This window comes from Dromaius novaehollandiae, chromosome W (genome assembly GCF_036370855.1).
Source record: "Dromaius novaehollandiae isolate bDroNov1 chromosome W, bDroNov1.hap1, whole genome shotgun sequence".
Lineage (NCBI taxonomy): Eukaryota > Metazoa > Chordata > Aves > Casuariiformes > Dromaiidae > Dromaius > Dromaius novaehollandiae.
This window is the reverse complement of record NC_088130.1, coordinates 16,362,613-16,388,845: the sequence shown is the minus strand read 5'-3', so window position 1 is coordinate 16,388,845 and position 26,233 is coordinate 16,362,613. Positions and strand designations below refer to the sequence as shown.

At 36.4% G+C, this 26,233-nt stretch overlaps 1 protein-coding gene across 3 annotated transcripts; it reads right to left on the bottom strand.

Moving 5' to 3' along the window:
- Positions 1 to 927: 927 nt before the first annotated feature.
- LOC112978775 (N-alpha-acetyltransferase 35, NatC auxiliary subunit) lies at positions 928 to 26,136 on the bottom strand. Of its 3 annotated transcripts, none has more exons than XM_026092485.2 (23): positions 25,994 to 26,136; positions 24,324 to 24,457; positions 23,298 to 23,331; positions 21,720 to 21,834; positions 20,482 to 20,556; positions 19,378 to 19,545; positions 18,574 to 18,640; positions 17,780 to 17,823; positions 17,100 to 17,150; positions 16,115 to 16,198; positions 14,186 to 14,300; positions 13,485 to 13,663; positions 12,357 to 12,416; positions 11,085 to 11,191; positions 10,797 to 10,863; positions 10,029 to 10,127; positions 8,484 to 8,662; positions 6,593 to 6,729; positions 5,096 to 5,163; positions 4,700 to 4,840; positions 2,803 to 2,925; positions 1,962 to 2,042; positions 928 to 1,283 (listed from the first exon to the last, which is right to left on the bottom strand). In XM_026092485.2, exons 2-23 carry the CDS (start codon positions 24,445 to 24,447, stop codon positions 1,224 to 1,226), a joined length of 2,178 nt encoding a protein of 725 aa, XP_025948270.1. In that variant the 5' UTR covers positions 24,448 to 24,457; positions 25,994 to 26,136; the 3' UTR covers positions 928 to 1,223. The 3 variants fall into 3 exon arrangements, with proteins under 3 accessions (XP_025948270.1, XP_025948271.1, XP_064356754.1); XM_026092486.2 differs by having other exon boundaries at positions 25,957 to 26,126; XM_064500684.1 differs by lacking the exon at positions 25,994 to 26,136 and adding an exon at positions 25,676 to 25,694.
- Between the last annotated feature and the right edge of the window lie 97 nt (positions 26,137 to 26,233).

Below are 26,233 nucleotides of genomic sequence, written 5' to 3'. Positions count from 1 at the left end.
GGAAGACATTCTGCACTGAAATAAACAATTGTCCCTTTCAACAGAGGGAGACCTGGAGGCCTTGGTTTAAGGTCCCAGGCATACTAGGCAGTATGGTTCATCAAGGAGCAGGTCAGGTTAATGTTATTTTGACCTCTTGTGATAGGAAACTGCTCAACACAAGAGCCTACCCTATGTTATTTAAGATCTGGAAGGACAGGAGGAAGAACTACCTTCACTGAAGGAAAGGGCAGGATTAGGCTCCCCCTAGGTGGTACTTCTACAGTTGCAGAAAAGCAGGTGGTGGGATCCCAGCTGCAGTACTGCAGCCAGATCAAGAGAAGGATGGTCATGCAACAGCTTACCGAGAAATGCAACAAACTGCAAAGGAGGAAGTGCTAATGAGAAAGGTACACCAGGATTAAAATAAAGTTGCAACGCAGTTAAAATGCACTCCTAGAGTTTTGCATTCCTGTGTTGCTGAAGCCTGTTCTAGTGTTAGTTGTACAGACTGTCTAGTACCATGCAAAATTAAGACAAAGGCACAAGCTAGAACCAGAAATAACTGATCTTCCATTTCTTGCTGTCCTCAAGGATAATCTCCATTCAAGACAACTGATTTCTCTAAAACAAAATTACTGAATTAAGTGCAGTAGGAGCTAAATGAAACAGTCTAGTTTTCATCTGGCCTTAATTTTTTATGAAGATTGTATTAGCTTGGCAGACTTAGCAAGGAAAAATAAAGCCTTTCTGCTGGCAAAATCAGCAAGTTTGATGCAATTTAAAGGGAAGGAAAAAAAAAAGTGGAAACTGTGACTTTTTCCAAGTGGCTTTGTTCAAAGCAGAACTTCACTAACTCAGCTGTGCCTAAGACATAAGGCTCTACTGTGTTATTTCTATTCAGCCAAAAGTGTTATTAAATCCTTAAAACACCATTTGCAGTCAGACTTCATTCATAAAAATGATTTATGATTAAATCTGTAATAAAATCGAATAAGGTACAACATTCTTCAACAATGCAGTTGATTAAAATCAGCTTCACCCGTAGAACATTATACAAACCACTTTAAAACAGCAGTTGTCATTCAGATCATGTAAAGAAGGCAGACTAGAGATATTCCATATAACAGTACTTTTATCCCAGAGATCCCTTTTAGTCTGAGTACAGTACTATATATTCCATCCCACAGCTGGTATCTGATGTACAGATTATGGTTCACATATCCTAACAATAATCTCGTCTTTCAAACAAGCTTCACAACTGGAAAATATTTGTGAGGGGAGAAGTCAAATTCTGGAGGAACCTAGAAGGAAGAGGTTTAAAACGTTACACTGAGGTACTACCGAATTTAATACTCCAAGTGGGACATATACTACAGAAAAAAACATTCAAAGGTTAAGAGATTAAAAAAAATAATCCCAGTTCTTTAAATCATGTCCAAAAATATTCCAACCCAGGTCTGGATTTGCCCACTAGTGATGGGTACAAAGTTTAAGAGTGCCAGTGTGCTGTCTTAATCCAGGGTGCTCCTTCCTTCCTCCCTGCCTGGCTCAGGCTGGAAGTCTGCAGCCCCTCTCCTCCCTCTGACCCACGTGGCAGCTGCTGATCCTCAAGGCCACTGTTCTCCCTGTTAGGTTCACAACAAGCTGCTGATACACTACTGCAAAGTACTGCCCTCCCAGCTCTTGAAACCTACCCACATTTGTACATGCCATCCTAAAAACACTTTCCAGTTTTCTTTCCAAGACACTTAAGGAGGAGGAAGAGTTTTCTGTATTTAGGAACTGAAACAGATTTTCAATTCCTAAAATCTACATTTTAAAAAATCATGTATAGGAAAAAATAGATTAGGTCACTTCCTCAATTCTTGTAAGAGCTGGAATAACTATGACCTGAATCTGCTAATTCAGCTATAGGAGTTTTGTGGTAATGTTGTATATGCTATTATATTTTACATCCAATTCGACTAGCATTTTCTTACCTTAGAGTCTTTTTTATGACCGCCTGCCAACAGCTTCATGACCACAATATTGGGTTTAGCAACTTTTAGAATTCGATTGACCTAAACAGAAAACAGCAATAAAGTTTCAAGGGAAAACATATGAACTCAAAATTATTTTGAGGATAATGCTCAGATGTTTACCTATGCTAAGAATGCAGTCTTCTGCAGTATCAATTTATTTTAAGAGACGCCAAGGCATTCTGAATTAGTTTAAAGTGCATCAGTTGGAATAATGAATAAATGGGATATTTATTTCAATAGTCACTTTTTATTCAACAGACCACAGAAACCACCATTTTCCATGTTTATGCTCAAAGAATGTTAAACTATGGCAGGTTCTGAGGCACTCGTCCAAATAAAGGTTTAGATGGACTCTAGGCATCTACGTTCAAGACTGTAATCCAAACCCTACGAGAAGGGGCAACTTAGGTACCGAACAGATGGCTTTTTGCTTGAAAGTGCTCTGGACACACTTGACCTACCTCCAACTACCCTGTTAGCCTCAGCTAGCTAGCTCTTGCTTAAGTACCACTGAGAGCCAGAGAACAGGCAGGGATATCTAATCTGTAAGCTCATTTTTAGATATAGCACAAGTCAAGAGTTTGGACTGTATACTTCAAACTAAACAGAATAAAATCAGGCTTCAATGTCTATTTGTACTGTAACTTTGTATACTAACATGCCAGTTGTATAAAAGCTTAAATTATTTAGAGAATAATTTGGACATCTGGTAAGTCATTCTTTAACTAGATCCAGTTGAAAACAAATACACTTATTCCATTATTAGCATCTACTTCTTTTTCCGGTATTTCAGTCTTACCTCATGGTCTGGATTAGGAATATTCTCAAGAATCATTTTAGCTTGCTGGAAGTGTTTGCTAGCTGCCATGTAGAGATCTGATGACTGAGGAGGGGGACTGTACTTATTTAAATCAGACATTTCCTAGCATGTTACAGAAAAGAATAGATATGTATTAAAATCAATTGCCAACAAACTATATTTTTATCACCTTCATCTAAAACAAATTACTGTATTCAAGAAAAAGGTTATGTCAACTAAATACTGTAATATTTTAAGAATTAGTGAAGTTAGAAACATTTATTGAAAATGGCAAATATCCAACTACAATACACTGTTTAATGATTATTTTATAACTCCACAAAAATGCAGTGAACATCTGATACTCTGGTTAAAATGATCACTGTTTTGAACAACTTGCCATTCATTTGCTTTAATATTGCCATACAGTAAGGAGTGAAACTATAGGGAAGAACAGAGGAGGGAAAAAAAAATGATAGGTAATCAACTCAAGGCACATTTATAGCAAGCAGTATACTGACATTTTTCAAAACTTCATTTTATGTAATTTTGATGCTACAACATTGTTTTTAAATTAAAGATAAAATAATTTCATTGACAGGGAGAAAGCAAGGGTAGTCCAGCTTCTACTACAACTGTTCATGACAGTAAGTTACGAGGGATGGCCAACATACAAAATAAAATAGGACAGCTTCAGTCCACAGGGACCCTCAGAATCCCAAAGACTGGCCACCAGAAATCTAAGTTAAACAAGGAAATGTCCACATTTCTGCACCTGACCCAGAAGAATCCCATGTATCAGTAGAGGCTTGTAACTGATTGGCTGAATAGTAGGGTTATGGTGAACAACAAGTTCAGTACAGGCCAACAGAGTGCTCTTATTACAAATAAGGCAGACCTCACATGGGACTATGTTAGCAGGAGTATGGTCAGCAGATCGAGGAAGTTATCCCTGTTCTTGATCAATACTTGTGCTGTAACACCTGATACATTGCATCCAGTGCTGGGCCACCATTTCAAGAAGCATGCTGAGAAACTAGAGAGCTACAGAGATGGCTAGAAGCATAGTTCATATGACACACAAGGAGAGGTTAATGGACCTGGACATGTTCAGTCTGACAAGAAGGTTGCCAATGGGTATAATCTAATAGCAGCCTACAACTACTTAAAAAGCAGTTACAAAGCTGTCAAAAGACAAACACTTCGTGGTAATGGCAGACAATATAAGCAGCAGGGAACAGGCACCAACTGTGGTTTGGGAGATTCAGACTGCATATCAGAAGGAAAGGAAAATGGTGCAGCACTGAATCAGGTTGTTCAAAGAGCAACTGGATTAAGAAAAAAGTTAACTGCATCAGGTTATCCAAAGAGATTGGAGGCTTTCAGACATGGCTTGACAAAGCCACAGCTGACCTCATCTACAATGCTATTTCAAAGAGGAAACTGGATGAGACAAACCTCCACAGATCCTTTCCACTTCTGGGATTTAACACTCAATTATTTTTATGTTGGTTTCACTTTCCCGTTTGCTTGCTGCAGTAGTAAAAACATTGTGGTACATTATAGACAAACTTTTTGGTTGTGATTTGACTTTCAGTAGACTTTTATTTTCATGCAAGCCAACATAACCATCTCAAACTGCCACAGCAGCCCAACTTTTAACCATCTAAAGAGCCTAATTTTAGTAAGAATTGAAAGCAATATATTTTCCCACAATATACCAAGATACAACTAAAGCCAGAAGTCCCTGCCATTTTGATTTATACTGCAACATGAACTTTGAGGCATTAAGGGCTCTTTTTACTGTCCACAATGTCTAAAACAGGTAGGACACATGATTTTCATGTGTTTTTTTTCTTTTTTCTAAATGAGTGGTACCACATTTAAGGTTACTCACTTTGAACTGCAAGTAGTGTACTGGGGGTGGTGTGATAACACTGTTGAATGGTGCAAATCTGTGCTCGTATCGAACTTGTTCACTATCCAGTTCAAACTTAGGTTTTCTTACTTTGCCATCCATGTCAAATGCAATCATCGTCTATATAAGAGGAGAAAGGAAAAGACAGCATATAATAAAAAGTGTTAACTTTATGTTCTATTTTGCTGTTACCAAGATGAAAGTTATGATTTAACTATAGTTGACAGGAGAGAAAAATAGTAGAAAATTTACCATGTCATATTATAAACTTGAATTTCATTTCCAGTCCCAATAAGAACAAAGAAGGCAAGCAATGTATGCTTAATTTCTATTAACAAATTTGAAGCCATTGTTCAGCAAGCACAAATAAATTACCTTGTACATCCCAGCACACATATTTTGGTATGCTTGGCTCATGGTGATCTCTCTACTGAGAGGGCGAACTGCAAATTTCACATAAAAAGGTTTTTTATTCAACATAAATACACATAATAGTTTCAGAGCAAAACATGTCTTTCACATTTTCAGAAAATGATGTAGTTCTCAAATATCACTAGAAATAATGGAAAACTGAAGCATAAAAAGCATGGGCATGCATGTCAGCTCACCTGGCTCCAGATTAAGCAAAATATCTTAAAATATACTTAACAACAATTACATGAACATGACATTGAATACAATGAAATAAATCGGTCCAGGCAGTTAATAGTATTAATATGCCTTGTCACCATACAACAATAAACAGTAATTTAAAATTTACAGGTGGTGGTTGAGAGACCTTTGTTTTGCTTAATTCAGGGATTTATTTTTTTTAAACATTTAGGATTAGAAGGTTAAAGCATTATAACAATGAAGATTTTTATCCTGATAACATTCCTTTAAGCTCCTCTTCAGCTTCCAGTGTTAACCTAGTGCTAAATGCCCCCAAATTTGGCAACATTTTGGATAGTATAAAATATAGTAGTAATTTTCTGAATTTGCAGAGAGAAGTGAATACAGCTGAAATGATCTGGAGCTGTTCTTATCTAATTGTTTGGGTCCCCTTGAAAGGAAAACACAGATAAACACACAAAATGGAAGAATGAATAGCAAAGAAAGAAGTACAGCTTCTGCATGGTGTTCATTATTTGCAGTGTTAATGATAACACCAACATATCACAGTCATCGCAGCCTCTTAGGCATGGCAAATAGCAAATTTTGCATAGCAAGTGCAATTTAAACATTGGCTTTGACTGCCTTTTTGGTCACAGGCTTACAGCTCTGATCTCACTGAGGCAATTTGCTATGATGTAAGAAAGGACATTTTCATTTTCACCCATGCATATACACCAGAGAAAACGAGATATCTAAAGGAGTCTTTTGCACAACGGTACTACCACTGAATTGAAACAGGGCAACTCATCATGGTAAAAGTAAGAAACACGCTTAAATACCTTCTGGAGCCAAAGAGAAGTTAAAGAAATAAAGATGAAAGTTCAGAAATCTAGCTACAGTCAGACAAACCATCCTTCTACAGGAATTATAGACTGTAAGAGGCAGTATTTTCAAAGAAATTTGTTCTTGGCTTGTTAATTACACCTCACAGCATCTGACACACAGTAGAACTGGTGGAGGTGCAAACATAAATGCGTTCAGGGTTTTTTGAAAGACCTATTTAAAAAAAATGCAAAAAAAAACCCTAGCCAACCAAAAAAATTCTGTAGAGACTAAGACTTTTTTAGTTAAGATGTTTTACTTTCAGCCTACATAAACTTCAGGATATTTGTCCTATCCACATCAATGCTGATCCTATTGACTTTGAAGAATTATTTCTTAACTCTGAACAGCTACATGAGGGAAAAAAGTCTGAGCTACACTCCACACCTCAGATACCTTTTTTCTTTTTCTTTGTTTTCTTACTACTACGGCCTTTCTGCTGTTCCTCCATTATTCTCTCTTCTGCCATTTGAGAGCTGTCAGCACGGCTCAGTGTTGACATCAACCAGGCATAGAGAAACTCTGATAGATACCTATGGTAGAAACAGTACGTGGCTGTTACATACTACAAAGCAAAACTTATTCATAATGCACACATCCTCACCGAATGTTGAGTTGTTTATTCAAAGAACTAATGATAAGGGACACCTTTTAGGGCATCTCTCTTTTTTGATGGAATTGGATGATGGCTGTAATCAACTGATTATTCCCTGTTCTACTTTTTTAAACAAGACTCCATACACATTCAACCCTAGATGGTTCAAGGTACGCAAGTTTCCTGTGCTTCTACTAACTTGAGTCAAAGTTTCTTACTATTTCAAAACCCATATAAGGATCAATTTTTTTCTAGGATTTCTCCTTCCCACACAGCAAATCAAGCATTTTTAAAATGGTAACTAAATTAATGCTATGCTTCTAGTTTTGTTGTAAATTATTGTTTTGGGAAACAAGGTTAATATTGCTGCATTTCAAGCGTTAATAAACCATGACTTATCACATAAAAATGCCCACAGGAACACTACATATACATGCAATTCTTTAAGATTTAAGAGACATCTTCAAGAATGCTTTAAGAGAGATGTGTGTCCTACTTGGTAGGAAATCTCTAGCCTGACTTCAAACCCAAAGGAATGGGAAAAAGAGAGTAGAAAATTACAGCACATGAAGAAACAACGCTATATAAGAAGCTATAATTCAGGAAAAAAAAGTCTGAGAAATAATGCTGCAAGTTTCATTTTTGAATTTCCTTTTAAACAAAGGTTTTTTTGTTCTTCACTTACAGTGAGGAGATAAAACAGCTGAGTCAACAGCTCTGACTCAGAGTGATCTTACTGAAACGGTGAGGGGAAATATGAGCAGGTAAAAATGGTGTATTACTTACAGAATATTGCCATCTTCTGGCAACTATCTGGAGTATTAATTTTCCCACTCAATGTTTAATCCACTGATGAAACAATGTAGAAACATTACTTGAAGCCCAGTGAAATTAAGCTTTCAATACGTAAAAGAATGATATGCACTGAAATTCAAGCCTTTTAAGCCGGTCTAACCTCTCAGGAAGAAGGCTGACAGCTTCCCGAGTAAGAGCTTATAAGAAGCTTCACAAAAAGAAAACAAGTACAAAAGCACTGCAATGTAGAAAGGTTCAACACTGAATTTTTACTGCTGAATTACGGATGAACCATCTAGAATCATCTCTTTTGGACCAACTGATCTACTATGAAAAATAATTTAATGTGAAGAAAGGATATGAAAAAAAATCTTTTGATTCCATATAGTGTAATCATTTTCACTAAAGGCAGGTACCTCTTCAAATATGTTCATGGAATAAGATGTTATTTTTACCTAGTCACCTTTCGGACTACAGTCACAACTTCAATTTTGGAGTTCTCTTTAAAAATGCTAAAGACCTCAACAAGATTATTGGTCCTGGCAGGACAAAAACAGACAAGAATAAAGGAAGTTGTTTTTCCTTCTGCATTCCTTATCTGCCAAAATCATCAGGTTTTTTATCCATTTTCATTAGAAGACACTTTTACAAAAAGCTAAACAAAGAGCCTATTACTGTTCCAGAAAAAGTGATTAGTAAGTACACTAATCAGTAAGTCTAGAAAAGAGACTAATACACTTTCTTCCTGCCTCTAATTCTATAAATAGCTAATTAAATAGCATGTTGAGCAAGTCTGAGATTGAAAATAGTAGTTGAAGTCCTATTTTAAAGTATTTGCAAGTAAAGCTTGGTGAGAGCATCCCACCCCCAACAGCTTTCAATCAAGCATCCTCTTACCAATATATGTAGTAATATTCATGCATACTGTAAAGTTCCAATTCAAAGCCACTCAGAAGATACTGTATCATAATACGAAGGTTATGATAAAGGACCCAGGTGCCCAAGCAAGCCAAATGTTGCCTTTGTGGTTCCTGCTTCAGCAACATACTATGAAGTGCTGCATCTACCTTCTCTGCCTACCAAAAAAAGAGAGCAAAGCAAGCTATTCAGTAACAGACAGGAAAGGAAGATCATATGGTTGAAACTGCATTCAAGTTCTGCCAGATATAAATGTCAACAGAATCTGAATACAAATTTGGTCAGTACACCCATGCTCCAGATTAAAAGACAGAAATGTTTTTTTCCCCAGATACTGCGACCTCACAGTCTAGAACTGTCACAAATCTGAATTATTAAAATTTATTCATATGACTAGAGGCAAATGCAGCTGAACAGAGTAAAAAATATTCTATGTGGTAATACACGGAGATAAATTTATTGACCAGCAGTAGCATCAGTTTTATTAAGTCTTTAAAATTAAAGAGCATTTATTTACCATTAGCAGTCACATAAGTACTGGAACTCAGGAACCATAACAAGCTGTTATACATCTTACTGTATTGGCAATGATTTTTTTTTTTTTTTAAACCTTGGTGCAATGAAAAAACTTACAGGCTGTGTAAGCAAAAATCTCACTGTGGCTCACCACAGAAACTATAATACTGGGAAGTCATATTCTGTCTCAAAAATTAATCATATGGAAGATACAAAACCTCTCACATTTGGAATATTATCAGCGGTCCTGAACAAAACATCCTATAAAACCTGCTGCAAGATGAAAAAAGTCTCTCAGCTGCAGCACTGCAACAAACTCTCAGCCAAAAAATCTCAAGAGAAGCTGAAGCACACACAAATCCTTCCTCCGCTAGTTCCAAGTTCCTCAAATGTTCTCTTTAGCATGCACATCTTGGAAAAATATTTTCTTATTTCTTATTTCTCACTGTTTAAAAAAAAAAATTTCCAAGAAGTGGAAATGTATCTTTCACTGTGGCCTTTCATTGCCCATTCTGGAGAAAGTTCCAAAAATCACAGTGTATATTTTTAAGTTATACTCCTTTTACATATTTTTTTTTAAACTTACAAAATTTTGCAATTTATATTTTACGTAGCTATAAGTCTGAATTTTCAGAAGTGTCTTGTAAACAACATTCAGTCAGTCTCTGCTTATATCTTCCAGAGTCACAGTTACAAAAAAGAGAGATAGCGCAAACAGTGGAAGTACCATGAAATTACAGACACCACAACAGGATTCCCAAAATCTATTTACTGGACAAAATTAATCCAAAAATGCAACACCTTTATGTACAACAGATGTAACAAAAAGTTCTCAGATGCATCCTATAGACTTCCTGGGCTGCATTTTAGGAATCCTTGCCCTAAACATTTTAGCAAAGACAAACAGAGGAGTAGCTTCATCCATCTAGAAACTAATACTACATGCTCCATTCTGGTAAGAATATATGTGAAAAGAATGGCTTGCTGGCCTCCTGCCTAGGACATTACCTCATCCTGGAGAGTGGCAAATTCCTCAAGAATGTGACCCAGTTTATCTCTCTGACGAGCTCTATTGTGTCCATGGATTTGAATCAGACTACAAAATGGCTGAAAGAAACAAAGCGTAGTTATACATTTTCAAGACAACTTCGACACTACAGGAAGAGTACTATGATGAGGTCTGTTTAGGCACCTGATCTATACATCTGTATTAGGAGACTGGTTCTGAGGCAGTACATACTAACATGCAGACTCTCTGGAGTGATTCAAGAGTCCAACTCTCTGCACACAAGTCAACATGAGATTGCATGAACATCCTGTGAAGAATCCAATCAGAATATAATGCTTGGGGGAAGAGAGAGAATTCTTATGATTAAATCCATTTTCTTAGATTTTTCAGTGTGCTGCATTTAGTAACTGAACACTTTCAAACAGTTATTTGTAATTTTTGAAATGTAAAGAAGATAAAAATAATTTTGTTTTTATTAGTGCTATATATTTGTTTTGCAAAATAAAACTACCCTGTAACAGAGTGGGTGCATATTTCCAGTAAACTGATATTTATTCGTGAAAAATCTGGAAGCTTCATACAGGATACAAATGAGAATAGTTATACTGGCTTCTTCAAAACGGTAATAATTTTAAGATAGTCAAGTTTTGCAATTTTGCCTTCATGTTACGTGTTTTAATAAAACTGCTCCCGTTTTCAAAAAGGTAAGCAAATCTTGAAAGTGCTTGTATAAGCATAAAGGTCCTGTAACTGAGACAAATGCTTACCCGAACACAATGTGTCACAAAGGAGTCAATGTAGTCCTTAGCCTGGTGATTATTATATAGGCAACACCTAAAAGGAAAATATTCGCACACATGTATATAAATGTCACCAGGCTATAACACAAAATTCAAAAAGAAACATGAGTGCAGCAACAGCAAATGACTCCTTCATACATAAGCATTAATAAGTAGAAAATGTATAAGTTCTTTAAAGGTCTGCCCTTGCTTTTGTAAACAGCAATATTTTCATCAGGTATGTAACACATGCAAACCAACTCAGGCTGTACTTACTTTGGAGAAAGTACTGGAGGACTGACAAAAGATCTTAAAGCATCTTTTACCATATCTTGCATGAGGTGAGTACCAAACACCTTTTTGTTATCTACCAGGAAAGTTGTCTGAAAGTGAAATTATGTTTTTAGAAATAGATGTTAGAAGTAACGCTTTATAAATTACTAACAGAAAGCTCTTACAGTACCTATATATTTCAGAAACTTACAAGATCACTTTAAAATTAAAATTGTTCAACTAGGTACAAGGCTGTGGACTTGGAAAACAGGGGCACATTGAAATCAGTCATTTGTGTGGTATTCCCATAACACACTATTACTTGCATAAGTCACTGCATGCAAGATGATTTTGTTTTGTGGACTTCAAAGATGATTAATCAGACAGACGCTTCTGAAGATCAACAGAAAATAGGCTACGAAATTTCAGATCTACCTTTATCTGTCTTCAGGGACAAGAATGAGACTAACACAGGCCTTTTTTTTAATCCCTACAGATACTGCTGCTTTCACTGGCCATGTTTGATGCTCATTCCACTTTCCTCCACAAGCGTGGCACCCCTTTCTTGCACAATTCTTGAGCAGTTCAGGGAAAAAAAGAAAAAAAGCTCTGCTGCCAGACACCCATAGGGATTGCACAAAACACATGTAGTGGAAAGTCAGAATGCATGCTCACTCTGGAAACATCTTGCTTGCCAATAGATATTTTCCATCAGCTCTATACATGGTCTAATCAGGATCAAAAGGAAAAAAGTTCTGACCTCCAGGGAAACCCTATTGAAATCAAAACCTCCTATAAGAGAGTGTTTCACTCTGAATTAAGGAATATATTATATAGTTTCAAGGTAAGTAGGACAGTGAACAGTAAAGAAGTATTCAGTTCTGCCCTAACCATCATTACTGGTGAAGCAAGAGAGAAAGTCTATATGTGAAGCTCAGTCAAGGTAGGGAAGATGAAATATTAACTACTCCAGCCCCAAACGAGGCAGTTTATGGAAAACAATATAAAAACATCTGTATAGGCCCAGGTTTATGGCAGAGAAACAAGTTAAAACACTGTCATTTAATTACCATACATGAACACAATTTGGAGAACAGTATTTCAAATATTTTTTAAAAATTTAGCTCATAAGGCTCCATATACCTATAGAAAAATGTTACAACCTGCATACTATTAAACAATATGCAAATAACTTAAGATTTGAAACTAGAGAATGAATGTATATTTATAATGAAAGCGTAAGTATTTTACCCAAAGACACAAATTATGACTTACTTGTAACAGAGATCTTGAAAGAACACATGGTGATTGCTCACTAAATTCACAGAAAAAGTCCTAATTCACATTTAGGAAAAAAAAAGGGAAGTCAGGTTAATATATTAATTTTCATATATATACACACACATGTATATCTACATCTTTTCATATGCATGTTATATACACACAAAACACATACCGACATACCCATAGCACAGCTTGTACAAATTTTAAGAAAATAAGCATGAGTAATTTGAACAAAACACATTATGAAGCTGAAATCTATTTTTTCTGCAATTATCCTTTACTGAACAGTACATCAGGTTTCTGAATTTTCTTTTTCAGATGCAGCTATTAGAAGGATGCTAATACAGAAAAGAGATACCGTGAAACCACTAAGGTCACAGCAAGACTGAATCAGGCACATAACAAAACTGCATCAATCAGCACAAAATGTTTCATGCAAACACTGACTTTATTAACTTAACATAAAATATGTTAAAAATAAAAAATTTTTGCTTGCTCTTGCAACTTCATCTGATGTAGCCATAGCTCTTTTCTCAGTCAGTGAAAATGTACATTATAAAACACATTTCAAACATTTAAATCTCTTCTAATAAATGTAGGCCCTAACTGAGGGTAGCATCCTTTATTCAGGGAAGAACATATGCAAGTTCTTAGCTTTATCCCTCTTCAGGGAATAACATGCTCAAACATACAAGAGAGCACTTAACACATGTATTATAAACATGTATGTAGAATACTGCTTACTGAATCTGAAAAATCAGGAATATAGCAAGGACTTACACCCTGCTACTACAGATGCAGCTCTTCAGCCAGGGGAAAAAGAATCTCAAGGAAAATAACTCACTTGTGCTCCGCCACTGACATACATTATTATTATTATTTAACGGATTACGGAAAAAATGGGATATTGGAGAGGTGTCAGAAAGAGAAAAATATGAAGTATAAGGAAAGACATCAAATTCTGAAACTGCACACAATAATGGGAAACACGAAAAGATTTACACAGATAGCTCAGTTTCTCTCCAGTGAGCAATGGCATGTATATTTGAAATGATTCTTTTCAAAAGTCAGTTTTTAAGATCTGATATTTGACTATAAATGAGAGAGATTCATGCTTACCAGTATACAGTGCAAATTAGTTAAGTTGACTACTTCACATACAGTTTTTATCCGATCTATTAGCTTGGAAAAATAATTGACCATTTCTTCTCTTTTAATTATTTTTGCATATCGAGGGAAAGTTGGAGGCAGCAATCTTTGATTAACAAGGGGCTCAAAGCCCATCATAATAGGATGATCTGAAGAAGACAAAAAAGAGAAAAAAGAGAAAGAGAACCTGCATGTAAGCTGTGGAACTCACTTAAAACTTACAAATACAATAAAGTAACTCATTTGGCCAAAATAAGCGATGGAGATAAGCATTTCCAGAACTGAAAGAAAAAGCTTCTTTTTAACCGACAGTTAACTTCTGGTCACACTAATTACTCAACTGAGATAATGACGACTATGGAAAAATCTCAGCAAAGACTATACAGACAGTGAGGTGGTACTTCTTTCAAATGGTGATTTGGAGTGCAATGTACTTAATAGTTCAACATTATCTCTGACTTTGAAGCAGCAATATTGCTCTCAGGAGAACCAGCTTTCAGAGAAATGAAATTAAGATCAAACAATGCACATTTGTTAACAGTTTGCATAAAAAGTATTACTAGTTCAAAATATATAGTGATTTTTAAAATGCACTTTAATATTAAAGTTTATCAAAAAAAAAGCATATTTATATGTAAGAAAGGGGGGAAAAAAGAAAATTTGATACTTACCTCCTTTAGTGGTATCATTTTGTGCCTGGATACCATGATGTAATGAATTGTGAATGGCAGAAAGCAGGTCAGCTGCTTGAGTCATTAGTTTCTGAGCTTCTGCAACTGCACTCGTCTGAAAGGCAGAGAACAGCTATTCATGTATTTTATGAACAAACATATCTTGACTACAAAAATCATTTTAATTTAGAAAAAAAGCATCATATCAGAATTCTATTGTTTGTATTCAACCAGTTTTGAACAACTAGATTTTTGTTTTTATGTAAAAGTGTTCTTTATATTTCCTATATAGATAAATTTACAACATAATATTTTTTGAAATTAGATAACCCTTAACAGTAATTATAACTGAAAATCTAGTATACACTATGTACAGGTTCCCTACTTTTGACTTAGTTAAAAAAGGAAAAAAATACACTTCTGCCAAATGAAGCACCCTAAACAGGAAAAAACCCTCCCATCATTAGAAAATGCAGAATTCTTGACAACATAGACGAAACACATGCTATCAAGTGGTACCAAGTCACTACACACGATTAGAAAATCCCAGACGTCAATTAGAAATCTTTATTAGAGATCATTATCTGCTGACATATTGAATTTTCTGACATCATTTGAACTCAAATCTGTCACCATAACTGGGTACTGTTTAAACTTGCTTTCCGCAAAAGTAAAAATCCTGTTTCAAAAATACAGGATTAGCAGTCACTGACAGAACTCTAAATATTTAATATCAAAGGTAGAATTGAAACATGATGAGTTTAAGAGAAAAAGAGGTTTAAAAACCCATGAAGATCCAATAAAAGCTGAACCAGACCGATCTGCTGCACTTAATAATGAACTCTGCATAATATATATCCACCTATTATATCATCTCACATAGATCTACTACAAGAATAGGCAGCTAAGCAGATCTAAATCAAATCAGAGTCATCCATGAAGTAAATAACTTACAGTGTAAGTAATCAGACTAGCTAAGTTAAGTTAATCTCATTTTGTACAGATCATTAACTCATAGCAATTAATACAGACAGAATTTTGTCATTGATCAATGTAGCTCACTTCCATATCAGTTTGATGAAGACTAAATTATTTATGCTACAAATAGTTACACTCAGAACGCAATTGTTCTTAAGTACTCAATCTTTTTTTCTTCGACACTGATTTCTCCAAATGATGTTTGGACCAGACTTGCATTCTAATCAAGGTCTTTTAAACTATTCAACACGCAGCTGTTCCAACAGCAGGGAGTGAGGAACTTCAAGCCAGCAAGCAAGAAACTTGTTTCTTTATAAAAATGAAAATAGAACAATAAGCAAGAGGCAATTATTTGCCCTTGTATAAGGGAAAAAAACAATTAAATGGAAAGTTTGGTCTCACCCAACCCATGGGATTCTACCTTTTTGCCCTGAAACGAGCAGTTCCCTGCCCCTTCAACATTTCCAGAAATCTCATATTCAAAAGAGCTGGTAAATTACATGTATAGCTGTTATATTCCTCTTCTCAGACTAATGACATCTGGATACAAATTTGATACCCACATGAAAAGAAGAGCTAAAGATTCCCTAGAGATAGAGAAAGTATTGCTCAATGTCAGGTAATTCAGCAAAAAGAGACAGAGAACTTGAGAAAGAAAAGTTTTGCTTCTGTATATGAAAACAGTAACCCAAAACTCGGTAAAAATGTAAGTGTTGCGTAATCTATACTGTGCTTCTCCACAAGGCTATACTAATGTCATCCACTGTCCTTCCTTGTGCTTTCTTCAAAGCTGAAAGAAAACTGAACAGCAGCTATTATAAGGCTTTACCCAGCCCTTTACCTGCAGCAACATCAACTCAAATCTACAGAATAATTATTTTACCTTAGAAAATGAAAAATACATATATTACAGAATCATAGTGTGAGGACATAAACATTGAATGAACATACCTCTTTTTTCGTAAATGCTATAAGAACAGTCAGTAGTACCCGGGTAAACTTGACTCTGCTGAACACTGCCAAACACTGCTGATGCTGTAATAATAATATAAAAAAGTACTGCAAATCAGTAAGAAATACTCATTAAATCCTGACACCTATTAAAAGAAAGATACTCATTAAAAGACAATCTTTCATAGACTCATCAAATTATGCTCTCTGGTCTCTAAAAATACAGTATCCACTCTGACTGTGAAGAAAACTGGACCACGTAAGTTATAGAAGTTATTCTTATTTCTGATAGACTGAATTGCTGTCAGAAAATCACTAACACAAAGGAATAAGACAGATACACTAGATAAAGGTACGACCACTAGCTAGATATGCCAATGCCATTCAAATGTCAGCTTAAACAAACAGCCAGAAAACTACTATAACAAACTGATTTCAACCCCCCCGTTTTTTTTGTAAAGATCGATATTAAAACTTATTTCTGAAGAAAATACATTATTAGGAAAAGAAACCCATGCTCTTCTAAGTCAACGATTCCCACTCTTTCTGGAAGAAGCTACACTGCTTCCACCTCCTCCTCCTACTTTATCCCTGGACAGAGAGGCTACCAGCAGCAGTAAAAGCTGCTGCTAAGGAACTGAGGGAGGAAAGCACAGGAGAGTTGAGACTTTCTGCTTTGCTAATGTTTTTTTTTCTTGAGAGGTTGGTAGATAAACAGCAGCACTGCAACAGCATCACTGTCCTGCCATTGGGACAGATCCAGAACTCCTGACCCTTCAGCACACAGAGGCCAATCTACTAGCCTGAGCTATGCTCAGAGCTATGAAGTTTAGAGCAGCTCAGATATGGCTGCAATGGTGACAGCCCTTCATTGGTGACGCACTCATTTCTAAAAGCACAGAGATGGAATGACATACTAATTCAAGTAAAGTAATGAGGTACTAATTCATGCAATCCAGAAAAAATATTGCAAAAGGTTCATTACTTCAAGTTCAACTTCTGGATCTCTCTCTTCTCCTTGTCGACTTCGTGTGCTCTAAAAAAGTAAAGGAATTAGAAACAATTCACTAATAATTGCAAAACGGAAGCTACTGGTAAAAACTTTTTCCTCCCTCCAAAACATCCATCTATCAAATATCCCTAAAAACCAATCCTCAAGTTCAAAGCTTCTTAATACATGATCTAGGTACCTGAATGATTCAAAACTTTCATATAGTAATAAAATCTATCCCAGTTTACTCCACAAATAGGCAAGGAAATGATATGAACATTTTATACTGTAAACTGTGGCAAAGGAAGGATAAATAACTTCTTTAGCATCACAGGATATGCTTGCATAAGAGCCAGAAATTAATCTTATGCTTTCCGTGTCTGAGCCCAGTGTTGTCTACTATACCATCATTCCATCCTACCACTAATGAAGCAACCATTAACCCATTTAGAAGAGTCTGAAGAGATCAGCATCATTAGCTAGAAGGCAGACTACCAGCATCTTACACAAACCATTACAAAAATTCCTCAAAAAACATTATTTACTGACACAAAAATCCTGCATTTTTCATAGTGAATAATTTGCTTAACCAATGAAAAGACTCCCCCAAACCCAACAACTCTATTCTAAGCAAACTTCAGATATAAGGGTCTAGGAAAAAGTGACAGAAATACCTTCACTCTTCTTTGCATGTCATCTTCTACATCTTTCAGCATACCTGAAAAAGTTGTAATATAATTAAAAGGTGAGAGTTATTCCTAGATACACTTACACCACTTAGTGGAAAGAAGCTGCGGGTCAAATTAAGTTTTGAAGTGCTTTAAACACCCATTAGCTAAAGACTAGATAATACAAAAATTGTCATCAGAGATGGTTGGGATTTTTTGCAACAATAAGTATATCGGAGTATGGACTGGCTGACCCAAAGCTAAAGTGTTCTAATAATTCTCTAAAAATAAGTCAATGGAAAGCCTCAATACTATCAAAAACAGTGCATATGAAGGCTATCATCTTCACATCCAGCTTCTTCATCCATAGCTTTAGAACCACTGGATCACTTCTTCCTCAAGAAAGTTTGTTTAGATCACAAGTAGTTCTATGACTAGCAGAATTCAAGAAGTCCACTTTCCAATGCCTTGTATCTCTGTCCTGGATTATGCCATGTCTAGTAAGGAAAAACACAGACTTTCTGGCTAGCACATCTTAAAGTCTCTACTCTGTTTCTCAGGCATTAGAGGAAAAAAAAAAAGAGAGCACACAAGAGAGAAACAAGAACAAAAGAAAATAAAAAAATGACCTTTTTCTTCAAGGAAAATTTTTTTTTCAAAAAACAAGCTATCAATTTTCATAAGATTAATAGAAAACAAAACATCTGAGATTCCTACTGAGTTATGGGATTTGGCTGAAAGTAACCAACATGCTCAAAAGAGAAACACACTAACAGGTACATATAAAGCACAAGTTGTACCTGTAACTCTAAGATCTGTCACACTGTTAGCCATTTTAAATCCGTAAGTCATCGACTGAAAGTCTTCCTAAAAAAATAAAAATTAAAAAAGCGAGTTTTAATGAAATACAGAAAGTAATAATTACAGTCTTAAGGGTTGCTTTTTTAAAAAAACCACACCAAGCATAAAGCAGAAGTTCAGTTTTATATTCTGCATCACTGAACACACCCATGGTTTGGGCGACTGTCTTACATAAATCCAGCTTGGGGTAACTATTTTCCGCATACATCCTTAACACCAGTATGTCTTTCAACAGTTGTGTCATAATTCATATCTAGCATTGTCCTATCAAAATTTTTCAAGAACTACAGATGGAAAGTACTATTTAACCAAGTTTAGATATAGTCAGTGAGAAGTGACTTTTCCAAGGTCACAGGAATATCATCCCATTGCTAGAAGAACATTTTAGACAAAAGACAATCATGCTTATCTGAAGCAGAAAATTCAAAATGAAACAAAAAATATAAACCCAATTCCAAGTTATTAGCAACAAGGTTTCTCAACTAGAATATTTATAGAGCCAATAGCATATTGGCTCAAATATTCATGTAAAATACAGAAAAGTGCATGTAACATCTTTATTGAATAAAACTGCATTTTAAGGAGATATTAACTTTAATAGCTCATTTAGAAGGATGAACTGTTTCTTCTATATTACCCTCCAATCAAACAGTATTGAGTTTCTCTAATACTCCTTTTTTATTTGTATTAAGGAGCCTGCATATAGTGTTGCATATTTAACCACAGGATATACTGAAACATACCTCCTCGAAAACAGCTGCTTTGTTAACTTTTTCTCTAGCAATATCACAGATTTTTAGGATCCCCAGAGCAAAAGCCTTCATAGCAGGATCTTCTATGAAGTCTGGATTATGAATATAAAGGCAAGTGAATACTGTCTGTGCCAAGGAATGCCCCTCTAACCATGTTATCTAGGGAAAAGAAAATTAAATGCTTTACTTTTGAGAGACAAATGTTCATTTTTAATAGCCTCATTCTTTTTCTATCTTACCCTGCTTCAGTGAATCTTTGAGGAAGTCCATATCATGGCAACCTTCCATCTGGCAAAAAGGACCAGAGAGCATCTCTTGCCCTTTAACCTTTCTCCATTTGCTGGCTGTGGAAGGCAGTAAGTTACTAAACCCTAAACACTATCAAATCCTGATGTTGAGTAAACCTTCTCCACAAAGTTCAGTCACTAGCTCTGGTCTTTGTGGCTTGGACATGACATTAAGCTATCAGATCATTAGATTTGTAAGCTTCCTCTACACAAATAAGGAATCAAAAATGTGAGCATGAAACAATTCAGTGGTAATCTGCATGTTCTTTTGTACATTTCATAATTTCTTTGTCATAATCCCCTCTATTACTTTCATGCTGCTATAAACTACAAAGCAATTTAAAACACGATTTCTATCTTGAAATATCATGAAACACAGTAGGATCAGATTTCTAACAGGATCAAAGTTCCTTTAAAAAGAAAAAGTCAACAGAGGAATTGTGTTACACCATATCAAATACAAAGTGACCTTTATATGGCTTTTTGTGAATAAACTAAACTAATTTGAAATATTGTTTTACAAATTGAGGTAATTTTATTGAAGTCATTTTTAAAAGCATCTGAAAACATTCTGTATCATTTACAGAGGAAATTAAGACACATACATAGCAAAAAAAAAAAAATCAAGTAACTGACAATTTAGATAATAATATCCACTAAATGCAAGTCAAAATATGAAGTACATTCTTCCAGCTCAATGGATCATTTTTCTTGAGATCTACTTTTTTTAAAATGTATTTTTTACAGGGTTAAGGGATTACATTTTGAAAGCATAAACATTAAACATTAAGAGAAATGAAATTCTTACCAAACAACAAAAACATGTATCCATTATCCCTATCAACTCAGGTGAGGTCAGATCCTTTATTTTAATGGTCCCATCCTTAGAAAAGGAAGAAAAAACCCCAAAAGAATATGTGAGACAACAGCAAATTATGTGAGCAAATTATCTTGTATAGTAAAAAAGGAAGTTACAATTTGATTAAGAATTCAGATTATTTGCATTCGACTAATTTTACTGATCAGCTTCATGATTTGTCTTAACAATTCTGAAAAAGTTTGCTTTTTGTATCATGATGTTGAACATGTAAAGACATTGACAGAAACATAGAGCTATTCAAACAGAAAGCTAGAATGAAATTTCTGATTTATGAGTAGCCTATAAAAAGTTTAAAACCAGTGAAATTGATAATACTTATTCACAAGAAAACATGTACAATCATAAAAAAGAAAAAAAAAGAATCAAACAAGGAATAATACGTAGCACCCATTCTTCAAAGGCAACTTTTTCTATTGCAACTGCTTGCACAGAGTTTTACAGCCTTCAAGATCAGAATCAAGAAGGCAGCTACCCTACTTCTCTTATTTTATTTGTTCAATGTATGCAAATCTGCATCAAGAATTAAAAGGCTACTATTTTAGAAAGATTTCTCTTCTAGTCCATTCAAAGTACCACTGTAAAAAAGATTTTTCTCTCAGAGTGTATTATTTTTTCCAAAGTAATGGATGGAGAGTCTTTCAAGTTCCATTCACCAATTCATTTGGACCATGCATCAGAAGTTAATCATTACTGTCCATGGTTATCCTACAACTTTTGTTAAATTAGATGGCTTCTGTTCAATGCTAATGAACTGATAGTCACATTAAAAAGAGTTAATTTACAGCTTCTGTACAGAAGCTAGTTTCCCTTCAGCTGAAAGACCGGTTAACCAATACATCTTCATATAAAAGACACATTTTAGGGAAGCCTGGGATGACTTATAGCACCGCTTCTGAAATGGATTTATTTATGGTATTAATACTTAACAAATTTACAATACTTTTCATTGGGAGAGTTAGTGATAAAGTAGGTTACAAAGAAGGAAAATACCTCAAGCATTTCTTAGCTATCGAAAATAAAAAGGGAAAAAATAATTTTATGGAAAGATTGAAAACATTCATTATGCTGAACCGTGTTTAACTACAATTTGATTAAATTATATATTTTCTACAGGCAGTGAAAAGGCAAAAACAGAGGGGGGGGGAAAAAAAAAAAATCACACAAACCTTGATAGCTTGCTCAAAGTTAAGAACCTTTCTATTAACTTGGTTTCCAATCATACCAGCATCCATCTTGGGATCCATCATTTCAATTGCAGACATTGCTTCAAAAAGACCAAAACTAAAGACACCAATACAAAAAAGTTCCAAATTAATTTTTTTTTAAACAAATAATCTTCATATACCAATGTAGAAGAACATATGACGGCAAACTGAGTCCACTGATTTTGAACATTACTATTGATCTTGAGAAGGCATAGTTCTCAAGACTTTGAGGAGTTCTCAAAAAGCATCTGAAAAACTAGATGCCTAAAGGTAAGAGAAAATTCTTAGCCTTTTCATAGCTGAAGAACCTTCCTCAGCCAAATATCTCATTCCTAAATCTGCATGTGTTTGTGTTTATATACCTCATAAAACATAGCATCTTTTTAGAAACCCAGGATTAAGTAACATAAGCTGATATTAACTGAACAAGCTGTTCTTTATTATACTGTACCAAAAGATACAAGACAGATGTGTTCCCCACAAACTAATGACAACATAAACATTACACAACTAATAATAATACATATCGAACACATCAGCTTTGTTCAAAATGGGCAGTTTAAGAAAACCGACACAGGAAAAAAAAAAGGCATGCAAAAATATATTCTATTGTAGCCATGAAGCATATAAAATTTTGCAGAAGAGCTGTCCAATGAAGGCAGGCCTGCAAAAGAAGGGAAACAGTGCCTCTCTTATGACATGTGATACTCAACAGATCTGCTGCACAAGCCTTTACCACATAAAAAGGTTATTGCAAAATGCACATTCTAATGCTTTAAAGTATCTTTATTGGGAAAGGCACTTATGTATGAAATTATATCTTGAAAACATGCTTTGATTCTACTGAGTAAACTACCTGGTCACATCCTCACACAAATGTTTTTAAGCAAGCTTGCATTTAATAATATGGTTCTGTTTTCTGAGCTATTCAGCACCTTTTTTCTTTTGCAGGTCAACACATCCACATAGCTAAACAAGTTCCTTTTTCTTTAAAATATTTTAATCTCACTTCATATTATAATAAATTCTGCAAGACAAAACACATCCTTTTTTAAATAGACTTTTTCTTAATCCGTAGAGCATTCAGCTTCTATTTTGGCATGACATTTTAGAGTTAGAATAGGCAGTGTACATAGTTTAACCTAAACTTGCTAGAGACATTTAAGGTAACTGAAAAGTTTGGAGTGTTTCTCACCTTTTTGTGTAAAAGTATGTGCAAAATAGTTCGGCAGGTTCATCAGTTTCAACACAACTGATGATCAGATATACTATACAATTTTAATGTTTGTATTGAAACTACTAACTGAAAATGCAATGTTATACTGGCACTACAAAAAATGTTCAGCATTTATACAGCTGTATCATATAACTACTGTTGAACATGAATGTTATTCTGAATTATGTCATTTTAGCTGTTTCATTTAAAGTAGATGTTTAAAAAAAGCTTAGTTAGTACTCCATGACTTTTTCATTAGTAAGCATTAGTACATATGCACTAATCCTATCTAAAAAACAGAACTATCCCAATAGTATACTTACAGCTTGTCATGAAGGAGTTCTCCTAACTTCAGTTCTACAAAGGAACAGAACAAGATAAATAATTACCATCAGCCTTCTAAAACAACTTTTCCAAGATAAGTCATTTTGCTCACCAGACTGTCTTATGCTAGAGGAAGAGCACAAGACATGGGAAGCATGCCAGGCATTTCTACTACATTTTTATTTGCTTTTTCTTAAAGCACTTTCAAAACCAAAAGACTAAAAAAACAAACAAAAAAAAAAACAAACAGTTCTCCACAGTCTTTCCTCTGCCCTCTCAATTATTCCAGCAGCTGAAATTTAAAATTACCAAATAGCAGCATCTGAATAGCCTAGAACACAGGAGAGCAGTTTTCAGGCTCATCTACTTTTTTCCAGGGTAGATGTTTATTGAAAAGCTTGCTTTTCCTCACTGTTTTTCATAGAGCCTTTAGACATACTTCACAGGTGTACAAACCATAAGTCACTACTATAAGCGAATCCTTCAGTGGTATAGGAAATCGTGTTTACTGTATAACTTATTGTGTGTGGTAACTTGCAGTTTTATATCTATTTTTCCCAAATGTCATGATAAAAATCATTTTAAAAAGTGACGTGACTGCCAGAATAAACTAACACAAAGTAATATCTAATAACAACACTAGTGAGTAAAGGCACTGTTTAAAGGAAAGTAACTGGTCCCCAGTGACTTGGATGCATATCATCTCCTCTGAAGCTCAGGTTTGCTTCAAAGATGAAAAATGATGCACTGACCAATTAAATGAACAAAGCATTGGGTCCTACAGATCCAAAAGAGTTACAGTAAAAGTAGAATGCTGATTCTGCATGGATGAATCAGGCTTCCATTTAGGAGAAGGGGAGAAACCCTCTTTGCAAAGAAAAGAAAAACAATGGAAAAAGCACAAGAAAAAAACCCACGACTTAACCAAAGATAGGATATTTATATAATCTGAAAGAGGATGCAGCATCTCTGCTCAGTCCTCCAAAGGATTCCAGTTTTCTCAAAATGCAAGTAGTACAACTCACCTCTACAAGCCTCTTCAAAATCCTGGGTTATATCTATCCAGCTTGTATTACTCTTTTCCATCTTGTCAGGTATACCGAGTTCCCATCCTGAATCATCATCTTCTACCGAAGCTTTCATAACCATGATACTGCACCTTTAAATTTGTATCAGAGACACTGCACATTATGCACAAGTTAAAGAAAATGCTTCACAGGAATAAATGTGGTTTGTTTTTTTTTTTTTTTAAACCATAAGGGAGAAATGGAGACGAACTAATCTGATTTCATTTAAACAGCTGCTGTTAAGTACAAACATCCCCAAAAAACTTATGCCTAACAGTTCTTACAAAAAATTGTTTTCTTTTTCAGAGTTTTCCCTCAAATAGCTTATAGGTTTTACGTGCTCTAAAGCTAAGGACAGCTAAACTTTAGGAGTAGAGAGCCATGAGAAAACGTGCACAGCCAAAATAGAAATAAAACAGAAAATAACTTCAGAAAATTCTCTTTACAAGAGAAGTATCACAATTTAATTTTTTGATGTCTTACACTAACAGAAATATGCATCTCCTCCCACTGCTGTGTGAAAGGCACTAAAAAGTGGGAACTGTAGAACTGACCACACACAGGTTTGTTATGTGCACAAAGTGTATCAAAACAAGTTTGTGAAAATGAATGTATTTCCTCTGACTTCTTCAGCTGAAAGTAACATCTAGATTACCATAGCAATATTAAGTAATTTCAGCCTGGAACATAATTTTTAAACTAACTGTACTGACTAGTCATTTCTAACTGATTTTGTGCTTTCACAACCTCAGGACAGGTGGGGCAACCCTGAGAGAATTTTGCATTTTGTCACTTAATCTGAATTTGAGATATAAGCAACTCCAACCCGCATCATATTTTGTTGGAGATCCAGGAAGAGACTCTATCAATAAGCCCTGAGAGCTTTAAACAGCTTAATCAAAGAAAACGTTGAAGCTTTAAATAAAGGCCTACATTAGACCTTCCAAGCATAGAAAAATTAACAAAAAAGAGGGGGACCAAAGCAAACAGATTTTGGACAACTCATCTGGAAGTCCCTCTCCGTAAGTAATACCAAGTTGCCCTTCCGCTCACGCCAACACTTCACTAGTTCTCAAATGACCACAGAAGCTGACAGCCTCAACGGGCCGGGAGGAGGAAATACGTGGGAAGCCGGTTAGAAAACAGCAGCGATCACGCTTTATTTTATTAAAACGAGAGCCGGCACCAGCAGGCCCCCCCGCACCTCCCCTCCTCGCAGCCCGCCCGCCCCCGCCTCCCAGCGCTGCCCCGACCGCCGGCACGGCCGGGCCCGCACCCCTCCCCCCCAACCGGCGGCCCCCGCAGCTCACCGCGCCCTATTTAACGGACGGCAGCGGGCTGGCAACCCCCCCGGCCGGCCCGGGCACGGCACCCGCGGAGGGCGCGGGGCCGCCGCTGACAGGCCGGGCGGAGCCCCCGCCCCATCGCAGGGGAGGGCCGGCGCGGCGCCCGCCTGCCCCGCCGCGGCCGCCGGCCCCGGGCTCGCTCCCTCCCTCCCTCCGCGGGGCTGGCTCTGCCCGGAGCCCCGGGGAAGCGCGGCGAGACCCGGCAGGCGGCTGCCGCGGGCGGGGGCGCGCGGGGCGGCCGTTACCTCCCTCCCCGCTTCGTGCAGCCGCCGCCTCACCCACCGCGTCGCCTCGGTGCCGCGCGCCGGACCCGCTTCCTCCTGCCCTCGGAGCGAGCCCGGGCCGCTGCCGCCGCCGCGCACGCGCAGAGCCGCCGCCAGCCTAGGAGCGCGGCCCCGGCCTCAGGGTCAGGCGCACGCGCACACGCGCCACAGGGCCCTCCTGCGGCCGTCCCGCTCTGTTGGAGCCTCCCCCCCCCCCCAAGGTGCGCATGCGCGCGCCTCCAGTGCCGGTCCGTGGCGG